This window comes from Hemitrygon akajei, chromosome 6 (genome assembly GCF_048418815.1).
Source record: "Hemitrygon akajei chromosome 6, sHemAka1.3, whole genome shotgun sequence".
Taxonomy (NCBI): Eukaryota; Metazoa; Chordata; class Chondrichthyes; order Myliobatiformes; family Dasyatidae; genus Hemitrygon; species Hemitrygon akajei.
Genome location: NC_133129.1, coordinates 70409965 through 70426601, shown reverse-complemented (window position 1 = coordinate 70426601; position 16637 = coordinate 70409965). Strand labels below are relative to the sequence as shown.

The 16637-nt window shown below is 39.5% G+C and overlaps 1 protein-coding gene across 2 annotated transcripts in view; it reads right to left on the bottom strand.

The window, feature by feature from the left end:
• Positions 1–6135: 6135 nt before the first annotated feature.
• snx30 (sorting nexin family member 30) overlaps positions 6136–16637 on the bottom strand; it is a 129273-nt gene continuing 118771 nt past the window's right edge. For both annotated transcript variants that reach the window (XM_073048613.1, XM_073048612.1), the window contains exons 8-9: positions 14863–15015; positions 6136–14590 (exon numbers count right to left, since the gene is read on the bottom strand). In XM_073048613.1, the coding sequence (XP_072904714.1) occupies positions 14516–14590; positions 14863–15015 (228 nt within the window). In that variant the 3' untranslated portion in view covers positions 6136–14515. The remainder of the gene's footprint in view (positions 14591–14862; positions 15016–16637) is intronic.

Here is a 16637-nt window from a genome sequence, read left to right as displayed (position 1 = left end):
CATGTTGAAAGGCCTAGATAGAGTGTATTAGGTTTTAATGAGATCTCCCCCTCATTTTTTTTTTAAATTCCAGTGAGTAAAGGCCCAGAGCCATCAAATGCTCCACATATAAGCCTTTCATTCCCAGATCATTCTCATGAACCTTCTATGCTAGTAAAACTTTTCTTAAACAAGGGGCCCAAACACTGTTCACAACACTCCAAGTGAGGCCTTACCTGTGCCTTAAAGCCTTAGCATTACCTGCGTCTCAATATCACCAAGACCAAGGAGATGGTGGTGGACTTTAGGAGATCTAGGCCTCATATGGAGCCAGTGATCATTAATGGAGAATGTGTGGAGCAGGTTAAGACCTACAAGTATCTGGGAGTACAGTTAGACGAGAAGCTAGACTGGACTGCCAACACAGATGCCTTGTGCAGGAAGGCACAGAGTCGACTGTACTTCCTTAGAAGGTTGGCGTCATTCAATGTTTGTAGTGAGATGCTGAAGATGTTCTATAGGTCAGTTGTGGAGAGCGCCCTCTTCTTTGTGGTGGCGTGTTGGGGAGGCAGCATTAAGAAGAGGGACGCCTCACGTCTTAATAAGCTGGTAAGGAAGGCGGGCTCTGTCGTGGGCAAAGTACTGGAGAGTATAACATTGGTAGCAGAGCGAAGGGCGCTGAGTAGGCTACGGTCAATTATGGAAAACCCTGAACATCCTCTACATAGCACCATCCAGAGACAGTGCCGGGGTTATGACTCAATGTATTTAAGTAAACTACTTAAGAACTTTTTAAAAGCTATTTATTAATGCTTTTTGAGAGGGTGATTTTAAATGCATATCATATTTTTACTGAGTTAAGTATTGTATGTAATTAGTTTTGCTACAATAAGTGTATGGGACATTGGAAAAAATGTTGAATTTCCCCATGGGGATGAATAAAGTATCTATCTATCTATCTATCTATCATTACATCCTTGTTTTTAATATTCTAGTCCTCTTGAAATGAAAGCTAACATTGCAATTGCCTTCCTCACCCTTCACTCAACCTGGAAGTTAACCTTTAGGGAAACCTGCACAAGGACTCTGAAGTCCTTTTGTACCTCAGATTTTTAAAATTTCTCCCCATTTAGAGAAAAGTCGATGCTTTTATTCCTTCTGCCAAAGTGCACGACTATACACTTCCCAACACTGTATTCCATTTGCCACTCTTTGCCCATCATCCTAATCTACAACCTCCCTTCTTCCTCAACACTACCTGCCCCTCCACCTAGGCTTGGATTCGGAAGCCTAGGATCTTGGGGCTCTGGTGACAGGCAAATCAAGGGTCAGTATCACGACAGGAGACCCATGTGTCATCTGGGGAGTCGGGATGTCTGTGGCTGTGCACCCAGTTTTTGGACACAGAGCTTGAAAAAAAGTGACGTGGCTTACTTTTAACATCATAAGCAAGTGAGTTGTTTGGTATGTCTCCCCACTCACTGGGAAAATGGAGACATCTCTTTCTCCCTTATTAGGGAGAGAGAGGGAACCTGTGGTGTGTTGAATAGCAGGTGAAACACAAAGTCTTTGAGTGTAACTGTGAGTCTGTGTCTTTGCTATTGCTTTGCTCACGCTTGAGTGCTTAGTGCTGAGTGCCAATGCTTTGTTTTTGCCAGTGGGGGGGGGATTGTTGCTCGCTGCTGCTTACGCGCAGGATGGGGGTCTTTGGGGTTCTAATATTTAACTGTTGTTCATTCTTTGGGGGCACTCCTCAGTTTTCATGGATGGTTGTGAAGAAAAAATCATTTCAGGATGTATATTGTATACATCTCTGACATTAAATTGTACCTTTGAACCAAATCACTGACATACAACACTAAAAGCAGTCCCAATACAAACTCCTGCTGAACACCACTCAGCACTGGCAGCCAATCAGAAAAGGCTCCCTTTATTCCCACACTCTGCTTCCTGCCAATCAGCCAATGCTAGTAGCTTTCCTGTAGTACTATGGGTTCTGATCTTGCTAAGTAGCCTCATGTGTGTATCCCTCTCTCATTATTTGTTAGCTTATCTTCATTTTTAAAGCAACACACACAAAATGCTGGAGGAACTCAGCCAGTCAGACAGCATCTGTGGAAAAGTGTAAACAGCTGACATTTTGGGCTGAGACCTTTCTTCAGGAATAAAGGGGAAGTAGGGAAGAGATGCCTGAATTTAAAGGTTGGGGAGGGGAAAGAGGTTAGCTAGAAGATGATAGGTGAAGCCAGGTGGCTGGGAAAGGTTAAGGGCTGGAGAAGAAACATTCTGGTAGGTGAGGAGAAAGGGAGAGTGGAGGGGACCCAGGGGGAAGTAATAGCCAGGTGGGAAGTAGTAAAAGCTCAGAGTGGAGAATCGAGGAAGTGGGGAATTTTGTTTTCAAGGACAGAGAAAATAGATATACCTACTGTCAGGCTGGAAAGTACCCAGATGGAATACAAGGTGTTACTCCTCTACCCTGTGGTTGGCTTCATTTTGGCACAACAGGCGGCCATGGATTGACACATTAGAACAGGAATGGGAATTGGAATTAAGATATTTGGCCACCAGGAAGTCCCGCTTGTGGTAGATAATGCAGAGGTGCTTGATGAAGTGGTCTCCCAATTTACAACAGGAGGAGGCTGAATTGGGAACACTGGACACAGTAGACAACCCCAGTAAATTCGCAGGTGAAGTGTTGTTGCAGCTGGAAGGACTGTTTGGGGCCCTGAATGGAGGTGCGGGAGATGGTGTATGGGCAGGCGTAGCACTTAAGCCATTTGCTGGGACAAGTGCCTGGAGGGAGATGAGTGGGGATGTACAAGTGGGCAAAGGAACCTCCAAGGGAGTGATCTCTGCAGAAAACTGGTGGGGGTTGAGAGAGGTAAAGGTATGTTTAGTGCTAGGGTCCCTTTGGAGATGGCGGAGGTTGCAGAGTGTGTGTTGCATGTGGAGGCAAGGACTATTATGATGGAGAGAAGATGGGGTGAGTGCCAATGTACAGGAAATGGAGAAGTGGGTGAAGTCAGCATCAATAGTAGAGAGGGAAACCCCATCATTTGAAAGAGGACAACATCTCTGATATCCAGGAATGGAAATCCTGAGAACAGGTGCAGCACAGGTGAACAAACTGAGAAAAGGGAAAAGAATTTAAAACAAAAACAGGAGATAGGAAGAGGTATAGCCCAAATAACTATGGGAATCAGTAGGTTTACAAAAGATGTCAGTTGACAGTTTGTCTCCAGAGATAGAGACAGGGAGATCAAGAAAGGGGAGGGAGGTATCAGAGATGGCCAAGTGAATTTAAGGGCAGGGTGGAGGTTAGAAGCAAAATTGATTAAATTGGCGAACTTAGCATGAAGCAGCACCAATGCTGTCATCAGTGTAGTGGAAGACGACTTGGGGAGTATAACCAGGGAAGGCTTCGAACATCGACTTTTCTACATAGCCAACAAAAGGCAGGCATAGTTTGAGCCCGTGCCTACCTTCTGGTTTGGAGAAGGTGGGAGAAGCCAAAGGAAAAATTGTTCAGGTTGAGAACCAGTTCTGCCAGACAGGAGAGAGTGGAGGTGGAGGGGGGATTGATTGGTTCTTATGTCAAAAAAGCAGAGGGATTTGAGGCCTTCCTGATGGGGGATAGAAGTGTATAGGGACTGAACATTCATGAAGATGAGGCTGTCAGGGCCAGGGAATTGAAAGTTACTGAGGAGATTGAATAAGAGTCATGGAGGGAGGTGGGAAAGGACTGGGCAAAGGGGGACAAAATGGAATCAAGATACAAGGTCATGAGATTGGTAGGGCAGGAGCAGGCTGAGACAATACACTAGCTGGACAGTCTGGTTTGTGGCTCTTGGGTAGGAGGTAGAAGTGAGCAATGCAGGGTAAGGGAACTACAAGTTTGGTGACAGTCGTTGGGAGTTCTCCAGAGTGACTGAGAACAATAATAGTTTCGGAGACAGTTTTCTGATGATATGGAATGTGTTTCTTAAGGGGTAAGCATGACAAGGTGACCGAGAGTTGTCACCTGGCCTGAACAAGGTAGAGGTCAGTGTGCCACACAACAATAGCACCCCCTTCATCTTCAGCTTTGATGGTAAGGCTGGGATTGGTGCAGAGGGGGTGCAGGGCAGTGTTCTGAATGGGTCAGGTTGGAGGAGAAAGGAGTGTTGAAATCAGAGATCAGCAATTAGATATGGAAAGACTCAGAGCAGGCATAGAACCAGAATGGAGTGTCCAAGAAAAGGAGAGAGTTGGAAATGAGAGCAGGGTTCATCAGTGCGGGGTGTGGGATCCTTGTTAAAGAAGTGCACTCGGAGATGGAAGCAGAGCTTGATATCATAGTGGGCACAGAACTCATATTTCTTTTCCCTTCTCGTGGGAATTTTAAAAAAATTTGCCTTCTATTGGTTTTTAAAAGCTTCCCAATCCTTTAACTTCCCATTCATTTTTGCTCCATCATATGCCCTTCCTTTTGTTTTTATGTTGGCTTTGACTTCCTTTGTCAACCACGATTATGTCATCCTGCCTAGAGTACTATTACTTCTTTGGGATGCATCTATCTTGTGCATTCCAAATTGTTCCCAGAAACTCCAGCCACTGTTGCTCTGCTGTCATCTCTGTTAGTGTCCCCTTCCAATCAACTTGGCCAGCTTCTCTCTCATGCCTGTATAAATTCCCATTGTTCCACTGTAATACGAATACAATTTACGTTAGCTCCTCACCCTCTAAATGCAGGGCAAAAATCTATCATATTATGATCATTCTCTCCTACAGGTTCCTTTACTTAAACTCCTTAATCCAGATCATTACACAACTCAATCCAAAATAGCTGATCCCATTGTGGGCTAAATCAACAGCTGCTCTAAAATGCCATCTCATAGGCTTTCTACAAATTCCCCCTCGAGATCCAGCACCAACCTGATTTTCCCCAATCTAACTGCATATTGAAATCCCCCATGACAATTGTAACTTTGCCCTATTGACATGCATTTTCTATCACCTATTATAATTTGTAGCCCACATTCTGGCTACTGTACAGAGGTCTGTATACAGCTCCTATCAGACTATTTTTTACCCTTGCTATTTCTCAACTCTACCAACAAACCTTAATCTTCCAGTCCAATGTCACCCCTTTCTAAGGATTTAATTTCATTTTTTAAATCCAACAGTCAGTCCACTCCCTCTGCCTGCCTGCCCTTTCAATGCAAAGTGAAGTTAAGCTGTTAAGCTTAAACTCTGTTAAGCTCCCAACAATCTCTTTTCAGTCGCAACTCAGTGATGTCCACAACGTCATACCCAACAATCACTAACTGCTCTACAAGACCTACCTTATTCTGTACACTGCATGTATTCGAATACAATATCTTCAGATGGTATCACCTTTTTTCAGTTTTGTTCCCCTGCTGCACTGCATCTCATCCCATTACCATTTCCCCATCCACTGCCAAATTAGTTTTAACCCTCCCTAGGAATGTTAGACAATGTTGCAAACTTTTGCCAGTCATTTGCTTTTAAAAAACAGGCCACCTCAAATAACTCTTTAATTACATCTCTTTTATCCATTACCATCATTCTTGAAAAGTCACTCGTGATCAACTCTGGTGGTAGGACACAAATTCTTCCAACTCAAAGCAGGACAACTCCTCCACATTAAAGTCTCACATTTACAAAACAGGGAACAGATAGGAATTGCCCATTAATTATCTATTGCAAATAATTAATTGCTGAACTGTATAGGGCATCAAGACTGAAAGGTTTTCACAAATGATAGGTCTTCATTATAGGGAGTGAATTTACTTTATATTCTAGAGTAATTCAAAGGTCTGAATTAATAACCTAATTAAAATTAAAATGACACTTTCATGGTAAGGAATTTAAATCTGGAGAGCTAGTACCTGGTATAATGATTAAAAATATTAGATTCCTATATAAACCAATCAGGTAAAAAAAAATACCGCACTTAACCAGTTACACCAGGTATAATTCCAGACCCACATCAGTGGAGTAAAGTTTCATCTGCATTCTGGAATGACCTAGCAAGACATTAACTTAACAATAAATAGAGCCCTTACCAGCAATGGGCATATTCCGTAAGTGGGTGAATTTAAAAAAAAGTCACATTTCAAATCCTTGTGAATTAAATTAGAAAACGGTACCATGTTGTTTTTAAATACATTAATTTTTATTAGTCAAAGTATTTAAAATCAATTGAGGTAAAGAAATGCAATATCAAAATTATACAGTTCATATAGTTTAGCCATGATCACTTAAAGTTTATACAATACACATTTTCACACAAATCCAATTGTTAACCAATGTACATGGATGATCAAATTTCCTATGATGCAATATAGACACACTGCACATTCAGCCAAGCCTGTACACTTGTTAAAAGCTTTCACTGCAGACGATCGTGCACTGAGAAAACCACACATCGAGTAAATGATTTACATAGATTTCAATTTTACATTAGTTACCAATTACAAAAGATGGCAGTATTTTGCAACCTTGAATTGCCAATCCTTTACAAAAAAAGATTTAGAAAAATTGCCAGAAGCTCAATATTGTAGTTGACATTTACAGATATAGAAAATGTTCTTTCTGCAATCATTATCTCTTCAGTGAAAATAAAGCCTATTTTAGAACTATACAATCATTAACTTCTACTGGTCACTGCATTAAAAAAAGAGACAAATCTTCAATGTTTCTTTTAACCATCAAGTTATTTCCATTATTTTTCCTTGACTGATATACTGCTACTTTGTGCTTAGATCATCAAAACCAAGTATGCATTAAGAATAACTGATAATGATAGCAGTCAGCCAGTAGCAATTCATAACCAAAGAAACAAGGAGAAACCCCAATGGCCTGTGATAGCATCCAACAGAATCCTAGCACATCTCAGCGTTGGCTTTAACTGCAGAGATTCCTATTGCCTAGAACATTTTAAATCAACTGGAAAATGCTCAATGGCCTACCATCCACAAGTATTTAAAGAAGGTAATAGATTCATTATTTATCTAAATTCCAGGGATTCCAGGCTTTCTGCTAAATCTTTCCTTAAAAAAAAACACCCTCTCATCTGGTCTACTTTCTTTGCACTCCACACCCAATGGAGGAATACTCAAATAATCAGCTTCCTGGGGATGTCAGTGGTACTAGATTAGCACATTTCCAGTTGCTAAACTGGATATTTGCAACATGTATATATTACCTTGTAACATGTTTGTTTAAAAGAAATAAACAATTCCAGTGAGTAGGAAGCTTAGCCTTGGCGGGTAAACAGGCACCCGCTGAGTTTAAACAGGAGCACAGAAAAAAGAAACAGGCTAATTTCAGACTGCTTCAATTACTCCAAGGCCTGGCTAAACTCCATGCATAGTGCTCTTGATCATAACTCCACATCTGGCCCACACCTGCAGTCATAGACAGGACCTTGCTAGTACACCATTAGCATGTCCACAGGTAACATCAACTTAGTGTTTGTTAGTAAGTGAACCCTGAAGTTTCCACATCTGATTGACTGCATGTATTGTTCTGAAAGCTCTGTACTGTTGTAGCAAAACTTACGGTACTTGTATCATGTACTCTTTGCAATAAAGGTCTATTTTGTTTGTCTTCCCAATTTGATGTATCTGAATGCTAACCTTAAGTCTCACAATACTTCAATAAAATTCTGAGTTCTATTCTACCCAAACCAAAGACCTAATTTCCTCAAACAGAAGTTACCTTACAAGTTTTTTAAAAATGCAACTGACTCAAACAGCAGTCGTCAGCACTGATCCACCGGCATCCTTTTAGTTGTCATCCCGAACATTACCAATTTATGTTTACTCGCCACCTTCTGATAGTTAACCGGGTCCTTTTTCCCATGTTCGCACCATTAACCTCATCTTGCACAATGGAAATGTAAATTGTACTTTGTAAATATTACAATACTGTTTCAAGCTTTCATAATCTCCCTTGACTGCTTCATCTTCTAATAAATGTGTTAAACACCATTTCCTTTTCATAACACTAGGATTGAAAAGTGGGAAAATACTTACATAAACAATTTCATACAATGTTATCAAATTTCAATATTATGGTTTAGTTGACAACACTTATACAGTATCAGGCATTCTAGACACAAAACGTAAATCCTAGGCTACTAGTTTCCCACAACCTTGGCAAGTTCAGCACAATCAACCACAAAAAAAAATTAAAAACGTAAAAACAAAAATCACAGATTCCAAAAAACTTGGCACATTAATTGTCCCAAGCACAAGTCTGGCTACATTCTTAATGACAGCCTCAACTTCCTAAGAGAGGTAGCCCACGTATCACAAATGCAAAAAAAGCAAGGCGATTTAAAATCGGGGACCACAAAACTAAGTCAATGAACAATCAGGTGCTTCACTTTTAGTTAAACTATCAAGTTGATTCTCCAGCACCAATATGTTAAAGTATCATTGGATATTAGCTTTGGTTTCCTGGCCAAGATAGAACATATCTTTCATAAAGTTTACTAAAAATAGCTGATCTGTTCAATAACACTATTTATAGAAGTCTGTTATATTCTATTTTCTACACTGCAGAAACACTTCATTATATGCAAACTCCTCTTTGGGTCATGCTGCCATAGCAACAAGTCTTTCCTCCTAATTAATGAAGTTCAAGTCCAAGAACCATTTGTGAATGAACATCCTATGCAAGGAAAAACATCAACTGTACCAGTGACACCTCCCTCCCTGTCACTCTAAACAACTTTTATGCACACTTTGAGGCATGCAATACAACACCAGCAACAAAAGCTACACCCTCCCAGGTCAGCAGACATGAGAAGGACTCTGCAGAAAGTCAACCCCAGTAAAGCAACCGAGCCAGACAACAAATCAAGTAGGGTACTCCCAAGTGTGTGCATCAACTCACTGACATCTTCAAAGAGACCATATCAACACTTCTGTCATCCAGGCTGCTACAAATCAGCCACTATTTCTTTACCAAAGAGCTTTAAACCTTCAAAGTGGATGCAGAGAAGATATTCCCTTTGGTGGGGGAGTCTAGGACCAGAGGGCATAGCCACAGAATAGAGCAGAAGTTCCCAAACTTTTCATGCCATAGACCCCTACCATTAACTGAGGGGCCCATGGACCCCAGACTGGGAACCCCTTGAATAAAGCGATGTCCATTTGGAACGGAGAGGAGGGTCATGAATCTATGGAATTCGTTGCCACAGGCTACTATGGAGGCAAGGTCATTGAGTGTATTTTTGATGTCAGAACATGCAAGGTTACAGAGAGAGGATGGAGATGGATTAGACCGTGTGAGTAGACTAGATGGGACAAATGGACTAATTCTGCTCTCATGTCTTATGGTCTAAATATTAGTAATGTTTGGCAACACAAGAGGACAGTGTTGTGGAAGATATGTGTAATAATGGCCTAATTCTGATTTTATCTCCTATGGCCTCGTGGTCTAAATGAACGCTGCCCAGTGGCACTAACACCAATCAAGTGCTTTGAATGGTTGATTATAGCACATATCAAAAAATCAAAACCTCCATTCCTACCACATCGTACACTCACCAACAGAACCACTCTATGAAAGATGCACCTGGCCCTGACACACCTAGAAAATGAGGACACCAGAATGCTGTTTCTGGATTTCAGTTTGACATTCAAAATATTGCCCACAGACTTTGGTGAATAAACTCCTACTCCTCAGTCTAAATATACCACTGCTATGGGTGTTGGACTTCCTAACGAGATCAGATATTCAGGATGCACAACCTTTCCTCCCTCCCCATCATCCTTTAACACTGGTGCCCCAGGGGCTGTGTACTGAGCCCATTGCTGTACACTCTACTCACCCAAGACCACGTGGCCTAACACCCGAGTGTTCACACTATCAAATTCATTGATAACATGACAGTGGTGGGGTTCATCACCAACAGTGAGACTGACTTCTCAATGTCCACAAGACGAAGGAGATGTTTATCGACTTCAGGAGAACTTGGTGGCATAGCAATGAAAACTGCAAGCAGTTTTAAACTCCTGGGAGTACACATTTTACACAAACTCTCATGGTCTCAAAACACATTCTGCACAGTCATGAAAGATCAGCAATGTCTCTACTTTGAAAAGGCTGAAGAGAGCTGGACTATGCACGCCCAACTTGTGTCTTTCTGCAGATGCACAGTAAGGGGCATCGAAACAAGCTGCATTACTGCTTGGCAAGGAAACTATGCTGCATCAGAAAGGAAGGCTCTACAACAGGTAGTCAAAACTGCTCAATGCATCACCAGCATCAACCTACCCACCAGCAAGGACATGTACAGAAAGGTGCTGTAAGGGCCAGTAACATCATGAAGGCTCCCACTCAACCTGCTCATGTACTGCTTTCCCCACTCTAATGAGGCTATGTAGCATTCATACCAGGACCACCAGACTCAAAAAGTTACTTTCCCCAAGCAGTAAGGTTGATCAACATCTCCACCCACTAACCTACCGCCCCCAACCACCACTTCTTTATTTACTGATAAGTCACTTATGTACAGATACTTATGTGCCTAGCACCACTATGGACATACAATGTATACAAGCTATCTTATGTATTTATAATTGTTTTTGAACATTATTGGGTTCTTTTTTTAAAAAAAGCTCCATCGGATCTGAAGTCATAAGTATTTAATTCTCCTTTACAAATGCATACAGGAACTATTAAACAATCTTGAAAATAGAATTTGCATTCTTTTAACAAATCTACAATTAACCAGCTTTGTTGAACTCTGATCACAAACTATCTTTACAAAATAGAAAGGATAAAACTAGAATTTTACCAGTTCAACGAAAATCTGCTTGAAAACCTAAAAATAAATGGGATAGAGTCAGTGCCTAGCGCTAAACCAGAGATAATTTCTCCATTATTAAAATTGCTGTATTAGTTCCTCATAAGTTTTACTTTGTAGATTGTGCCTCTTATTGAATTTGTCTCTATTCCATTCTTGTAAACTCAACTTCCTCATACTTACTGGATTCCAGGTTTACAAGCAAAATATTCAATTACCACTCTTAGAAGTTAAAGGAAGATTGATTCTACGAATGAAAAGAAGTTTTATTGTATCTTAGGTATAATTGGAATTTAGGAAGAGCACATTAGGGATCTGACATCACATCTACCCCATGCCGAAAAGGGAAACCAATGCAGGCATCCCCCACCCTATCCTTGGTGCGGAGTGGCTGGCTCTTGCCCAAACTGAAAAAAGACTTAGAAATTTTCAGATTACACTGATAGCTCAGTGGAGAAAAAGGACTGCAGATATCAAAGTATGGAGCAAAAAGCAACCTGCTGGAAAATGAGTAGGTCATGCAGCATCCATAGGAAGAAAGGGTTCAATCCAAAAGTTCTTTCAGCAGACTGTTGCTCTTGATACCTTAGTATTACTACTACTTTTACTTTTGAATACACATCTTCAGTGCTCATTCACCACAACCTTTTAACATGGGAGATAACATAGCTTTAATGGTTCACAAGTACAGTACAAGTACTGATGAGACATTAAATAGTGCCAAACTCTACCAAAATTACAACTGTGCCTGCCAGCAAGAAATTGGTTTATTATCCACTGCTTAACAGAACTCTTTGCCAGGCTCACAACCCATCTAAAATAAATTTGATTCCATAAATTACATTAGGAAGTGCTGCCCATTTAATGAAACAAAATTATTTTTGGAATGCTTAGTTTTCTTACTCAAAGATTAAGAAAGGCTTGACAGAATTAGTGAGTGTACACCAGAAATGTACTTATTCCTGCATAACAATAATATTTAAAGGCAAATACTTGACCCAAAACTTTATTCAATAGTGTTCAAAAAAAAAGATTCATAGGTACAAATAAGATTACAATGTTGGCAATAGCACCAAACTTGCAGGGGAAAGATGTACCAAATTAAATAGTCCACATTCATTTTAATAACTATTAACTCCTTCATGATTTATCAAATGTTTCATGGTTTACAGTTCACAGTAAACAAAAGCACAACCTCAAACAATTGAGGATTACAATTGAATTTACCCCAAGATCCACCGGCAAAACAAGGGAACAAAACTTTCAATGTCTCACTTCTATAATCTAGTACCTTGCAAAACTGCAATAATCCACATTGTAAGAAGCCTTCAACGGAGTTCCATTTAACTAAATTAGGCACGTCTACTCCCTAAAGGGGATTAATATATTTATTCCAATTAGCAAATAGTGGAGACACAAACATTTGATTAGTTCATTTCATTGTTAATTTAAGTAATGAAAATGACCATCACTATTACACTGTGCTGGATATGGTAATTGTACCCAAACCTGCCAAATGGAACTTTACATTAGAATTTTGCTCTGGATTATCTATACCTTTGTAAGCACAAGTGACAGCCATTACAGCTTTAACAGTAGCACTGATATTACTTTTCTCATACAACTAAGTAAAACCAACAAACGACCCTGAACACCACTTACACTGCTACTTGCCTATGCCATGAGTTTCCAATGGTTCATTTGCTCCACACTAACTTGCTACAAGTCTAATCATTTGACTTAAATCATTCACTTTTGTTTCTCCATTGAAAACATTAAGTATCTGTGAAAGTGGAATAAAGTTTTGGCACTTAAGCAAATCACTACATACAAATAGCAATAAATTATAGCATAGCCAAATGATCCATTTACAAGCCAAGAACATGAAAGTCTTTGCAAGATTAGTGTACATTGAGGCATCTCACTGGTGTGATAAAATAATGATCATTTAAGAATATTCTGCTATTACTCTTCTGACCGAAAAGTTCTTTTTCTGAACTTTTTAAAAAACGCTTTCCCCCACCCCCACCCAATACAGGCCTGTCCTCCAACTTTGAAGATATCATTTCGAGCAAGATAATTAACAGGGAACATTGATTTCAAGTGTACAGCAAATTTCAATCAAATCCAAATTTTACACCCATTCTTCAAAGAGGAACACCCAATAGCTTTGTTTTTAGTTTCACACATTAAACTGCTCACAATAAGGAGCTGCACAGAAATGAGTGAGTAGATAGGCAAAATATCTCAATGCTACATAGAATTCTCTTGGAAATTACCATGGATGAAAATATAAAAATGAAAATCTCATTCTTTAACCAGACCCTTATTTTCAAAGCAGTCCACATTTAATGAAATTCTCCTTCAAATAGCAGTTCAGTTAGAAGACCTTAAGTATCTAATACAAAACACCTAAATGAGCATGAAACAGCATTGTAGATGCAAAAAGTACAACCAGATTTCTCTTTTATCAAAAAATGAGTAAATGGAACACAATAGCACTTTTAAAAAATTGCCCATTGTTTAGCGATCTATCAATGTTCATTTCAGGAGAAACTGAAAAAAAATCATTGAGTGCAGTGATTCCATTACAGAAGGCATGAAGGCAAAGTGCAAATCATGCAATTTGGCCAGTTTTCCCCTCACTTTATAGTTTAGTACATTGAAGCCTGGGGTTGCTTAATATTCAGACAGATAAATTTGCTTATACAAAATTTTTCATGCAACAAAGGCACTTTTGTACACCCATAATTAATTCAATTATTTGCTCCCTGGGTTATCTGATAGGAATACCTCTGCCTTTATCTGCAATAGTCACTCAAGTAAGATACAAGCAGGTCTAATCAACAAGAGGAAAAAAAATTAAATGAGTCTTTATTTCCTTTCCCGTAAAAATATCATTTCAGATGATCTGGAAATATCAAACATGACAACGAATGTGAAAAATAACATATCAAGGATTAGAAACTGTACAGAGTGAAAATAGAAGATACTATACCCTCAAGTAACACGAGTGAAGGATGGATAGGTTTACCCTAATATTAATAAATGGAATGCTGTTAATTTTCAATTGATGGCCTCAAAAATGTCTCACATGCAGTGCATGGTGATGGAATCTCACAAATAATTAGTGTCCTACTGTCATGGTCTAATGTGCACAAGGGAATAAACATTTTACAAAATTAAAGTTGATTACTAGTGTAGTGATAACAGAATACAAAAGAACAAATCTCAAGTATCAGGTGTTTCCTCCCATTGGTCTAGGGGTTTTAATATATCACTCAATCCCCAAAACAAGCCTTAGGGCTTTCCAATGTATAAATATACTCAAATCTCTACAACCAAATCCACAGAAGTACCAGCACATACCCAACTGCACTCTGTTGGTTGCATACATTAGACATCAAAAACGCTTTTTTTTAAAGTACAGTTTATGAAACAGCACAACAGCCTACATTATATTCTTCACCATTTGGAGTACTAGACATGGACTGCACTCAGCAGACCACAAAGTGAATTGTTAGATAACACTGGACAAAACAAAAACCTTCATTACAGAGAGCACACCTTCTGCAGTTTTATGCCCTTGCACAACATGGCATTGATGTAGAGCCACACACAAAATTAACCAACTCTCCTGCCCCAAAGTGCAATATTCCAGTACTGAGCTGGGGAAGTGATGGTCATCAGTGACCAATGCTGAACAACAAGCTACGAGTGGTCCTCACTTTTATCATCCGGCTTCTCTTGTAGAAGAGGAATAACAGACTCCCATGCTGCAAGGCACTGTAGAACACAAAAACAAGTATCAAGACAAGTGCATGCCATGAATTCCAAACGAGAAAATGAAGCTGCGCCCCAATTCAGAATTTGTCTCAAACTAGCAAGTCAGTTACTTCCTAGAACAACATGTGTGAGCAGCAGTAACATACCAGTTGTTTTGCATGGGATATCACACCAAGGCATAAATACAAACACAAACAATAGAAACAGGTGGTTGAAAGTATGATTTTAAAAAGTCAGGCAGCATGGCATGAACATTCATATCACAGATTTACCTTCTCATAATACTGGATGTTTTTGTCTGCCATTCCCATTAACAGATGCCGGAAGTCCTGCCTCTTATTACACTGCCACCGATCCCAATCTGCCTTTAGATCAGCATTAAAGCATTCCACGCGATCCTGGCACTTTTCAACATCTGTTGGTATCTTTACAATAGAAAAGATTCAATTTGTCTTCATATATTGTGCACTTAAAAAAGAAAAACAATTAACCACTAGCATAGGTTGCATGGAAGAACTACTTTCTGCCAATGATTCAGAGGATTACACAAGTAATCCAATGCAGCTCAATGGCAACTGACCTCCTACTCTGCCACTGGACTGAGTCTGGGACAGAACAAAATTAGAAAGCTGAGGGGCCATATAAACCTTGCATATATTCCAGCTACAGCCAGCATACATAAACCATGGTCCCTTCATTTGAAAGAAATTTAATGAGAGGGCAGAAAAAGCTTTTTCTTATTAAATATTAATGCTGATATTTATTATCAAAATACATACATCACCATAGGCAATTCCTGCAGGCACACTCAGCAAATTTATAGAATAGTAACTAACAGAATCAAAGAAAGATCAACTCGGAGTGCAGAAGACAACAAACTGTGCAAATGCAAATATAAATAAATAGCAATAAAACAAGAATGAGATACTGAGATAAAGAATCCTTAAAATGAGGTTATTGGTTGTGGGAACATCTCAATGGATGGGCAAGTGTTGTTATCCCCTTTTGTTCAAGAGCCTGACAGGTAGCAAACAAGCGAGTTTATTTGGTATAGCACTTTTCAAACACAAGGCAGTTCAAACTGCTTTATATAGAACAAGATCTAATAATCAAACAATACACAATCAAATCACAAAGGATATGAGAGGCTATAGTGCAGGAGATTTTAACTTTTTACTGTAGCTTTTAATTACGTTTTAAGCCTCGATTTAAAAGAACTTGAAGTTGGGGCAGACTTCAGATCTTTCAGAAGGTTATTTCAGATATATGAGCATAGTAACTAAAGGCTGCTTCACCATGTTTAATTTTAACCCCGGGGACAGATAGCAGACTCACTCCAGATGACCTGAGAGCACGGGAAGGTTCATAATGCAGCAAGAGATCAGAGATGTATTTTGACCCTAGACCACTCAGTGCTTTGTAAACCACTAGCAATATTTTGAAGTCAATCCTCTGATAGACAGGAAGCCATGGTTCTGAGAACTGCAGTGATATATTCTACTTTCTTGGTCTTAGTGAGGACTCCAGTAGCTGTCTGAGGTATTATTTTAAAAACAGAGCCCTGTGAAAACACCATTACAGTAATATCAAGCCTACTAAAATTAAATGCACGGACAAGTTTTTCTAGCTCATGCTGAGACACAAACCCTTTAGCTCTTGCTATACATATTTTTTTAAGACGATAGTAGACTGGCTTTGTAATTGTCTTAATGTAGCAGTTAAAATTTAAGTCAAACCATCTCAACCACCAAGATTTCTGGTTTGGTTTGTGGTCTGAAAAGACAGGGATTCTAAGTGAGCATCGACTTTTGAATGTTCTATTTGGCCCCAGAACAATTATTTCAGCACTCTCTTTAACTGGAGGAAAATTTGACACATCCAATCAGTGATTTGTTCAATACTGGGTTTTTTTTAGATAGTATGGGACCATAGTCACTTGGTGACATATATAAATTGGAGTGTCTTTTGCATAATTAAGATATTTTGTTGCTTACCATGATTTGAGCTAGAGGGAGCATGTATACATTAAACAGAAGAGGCCTTAGTA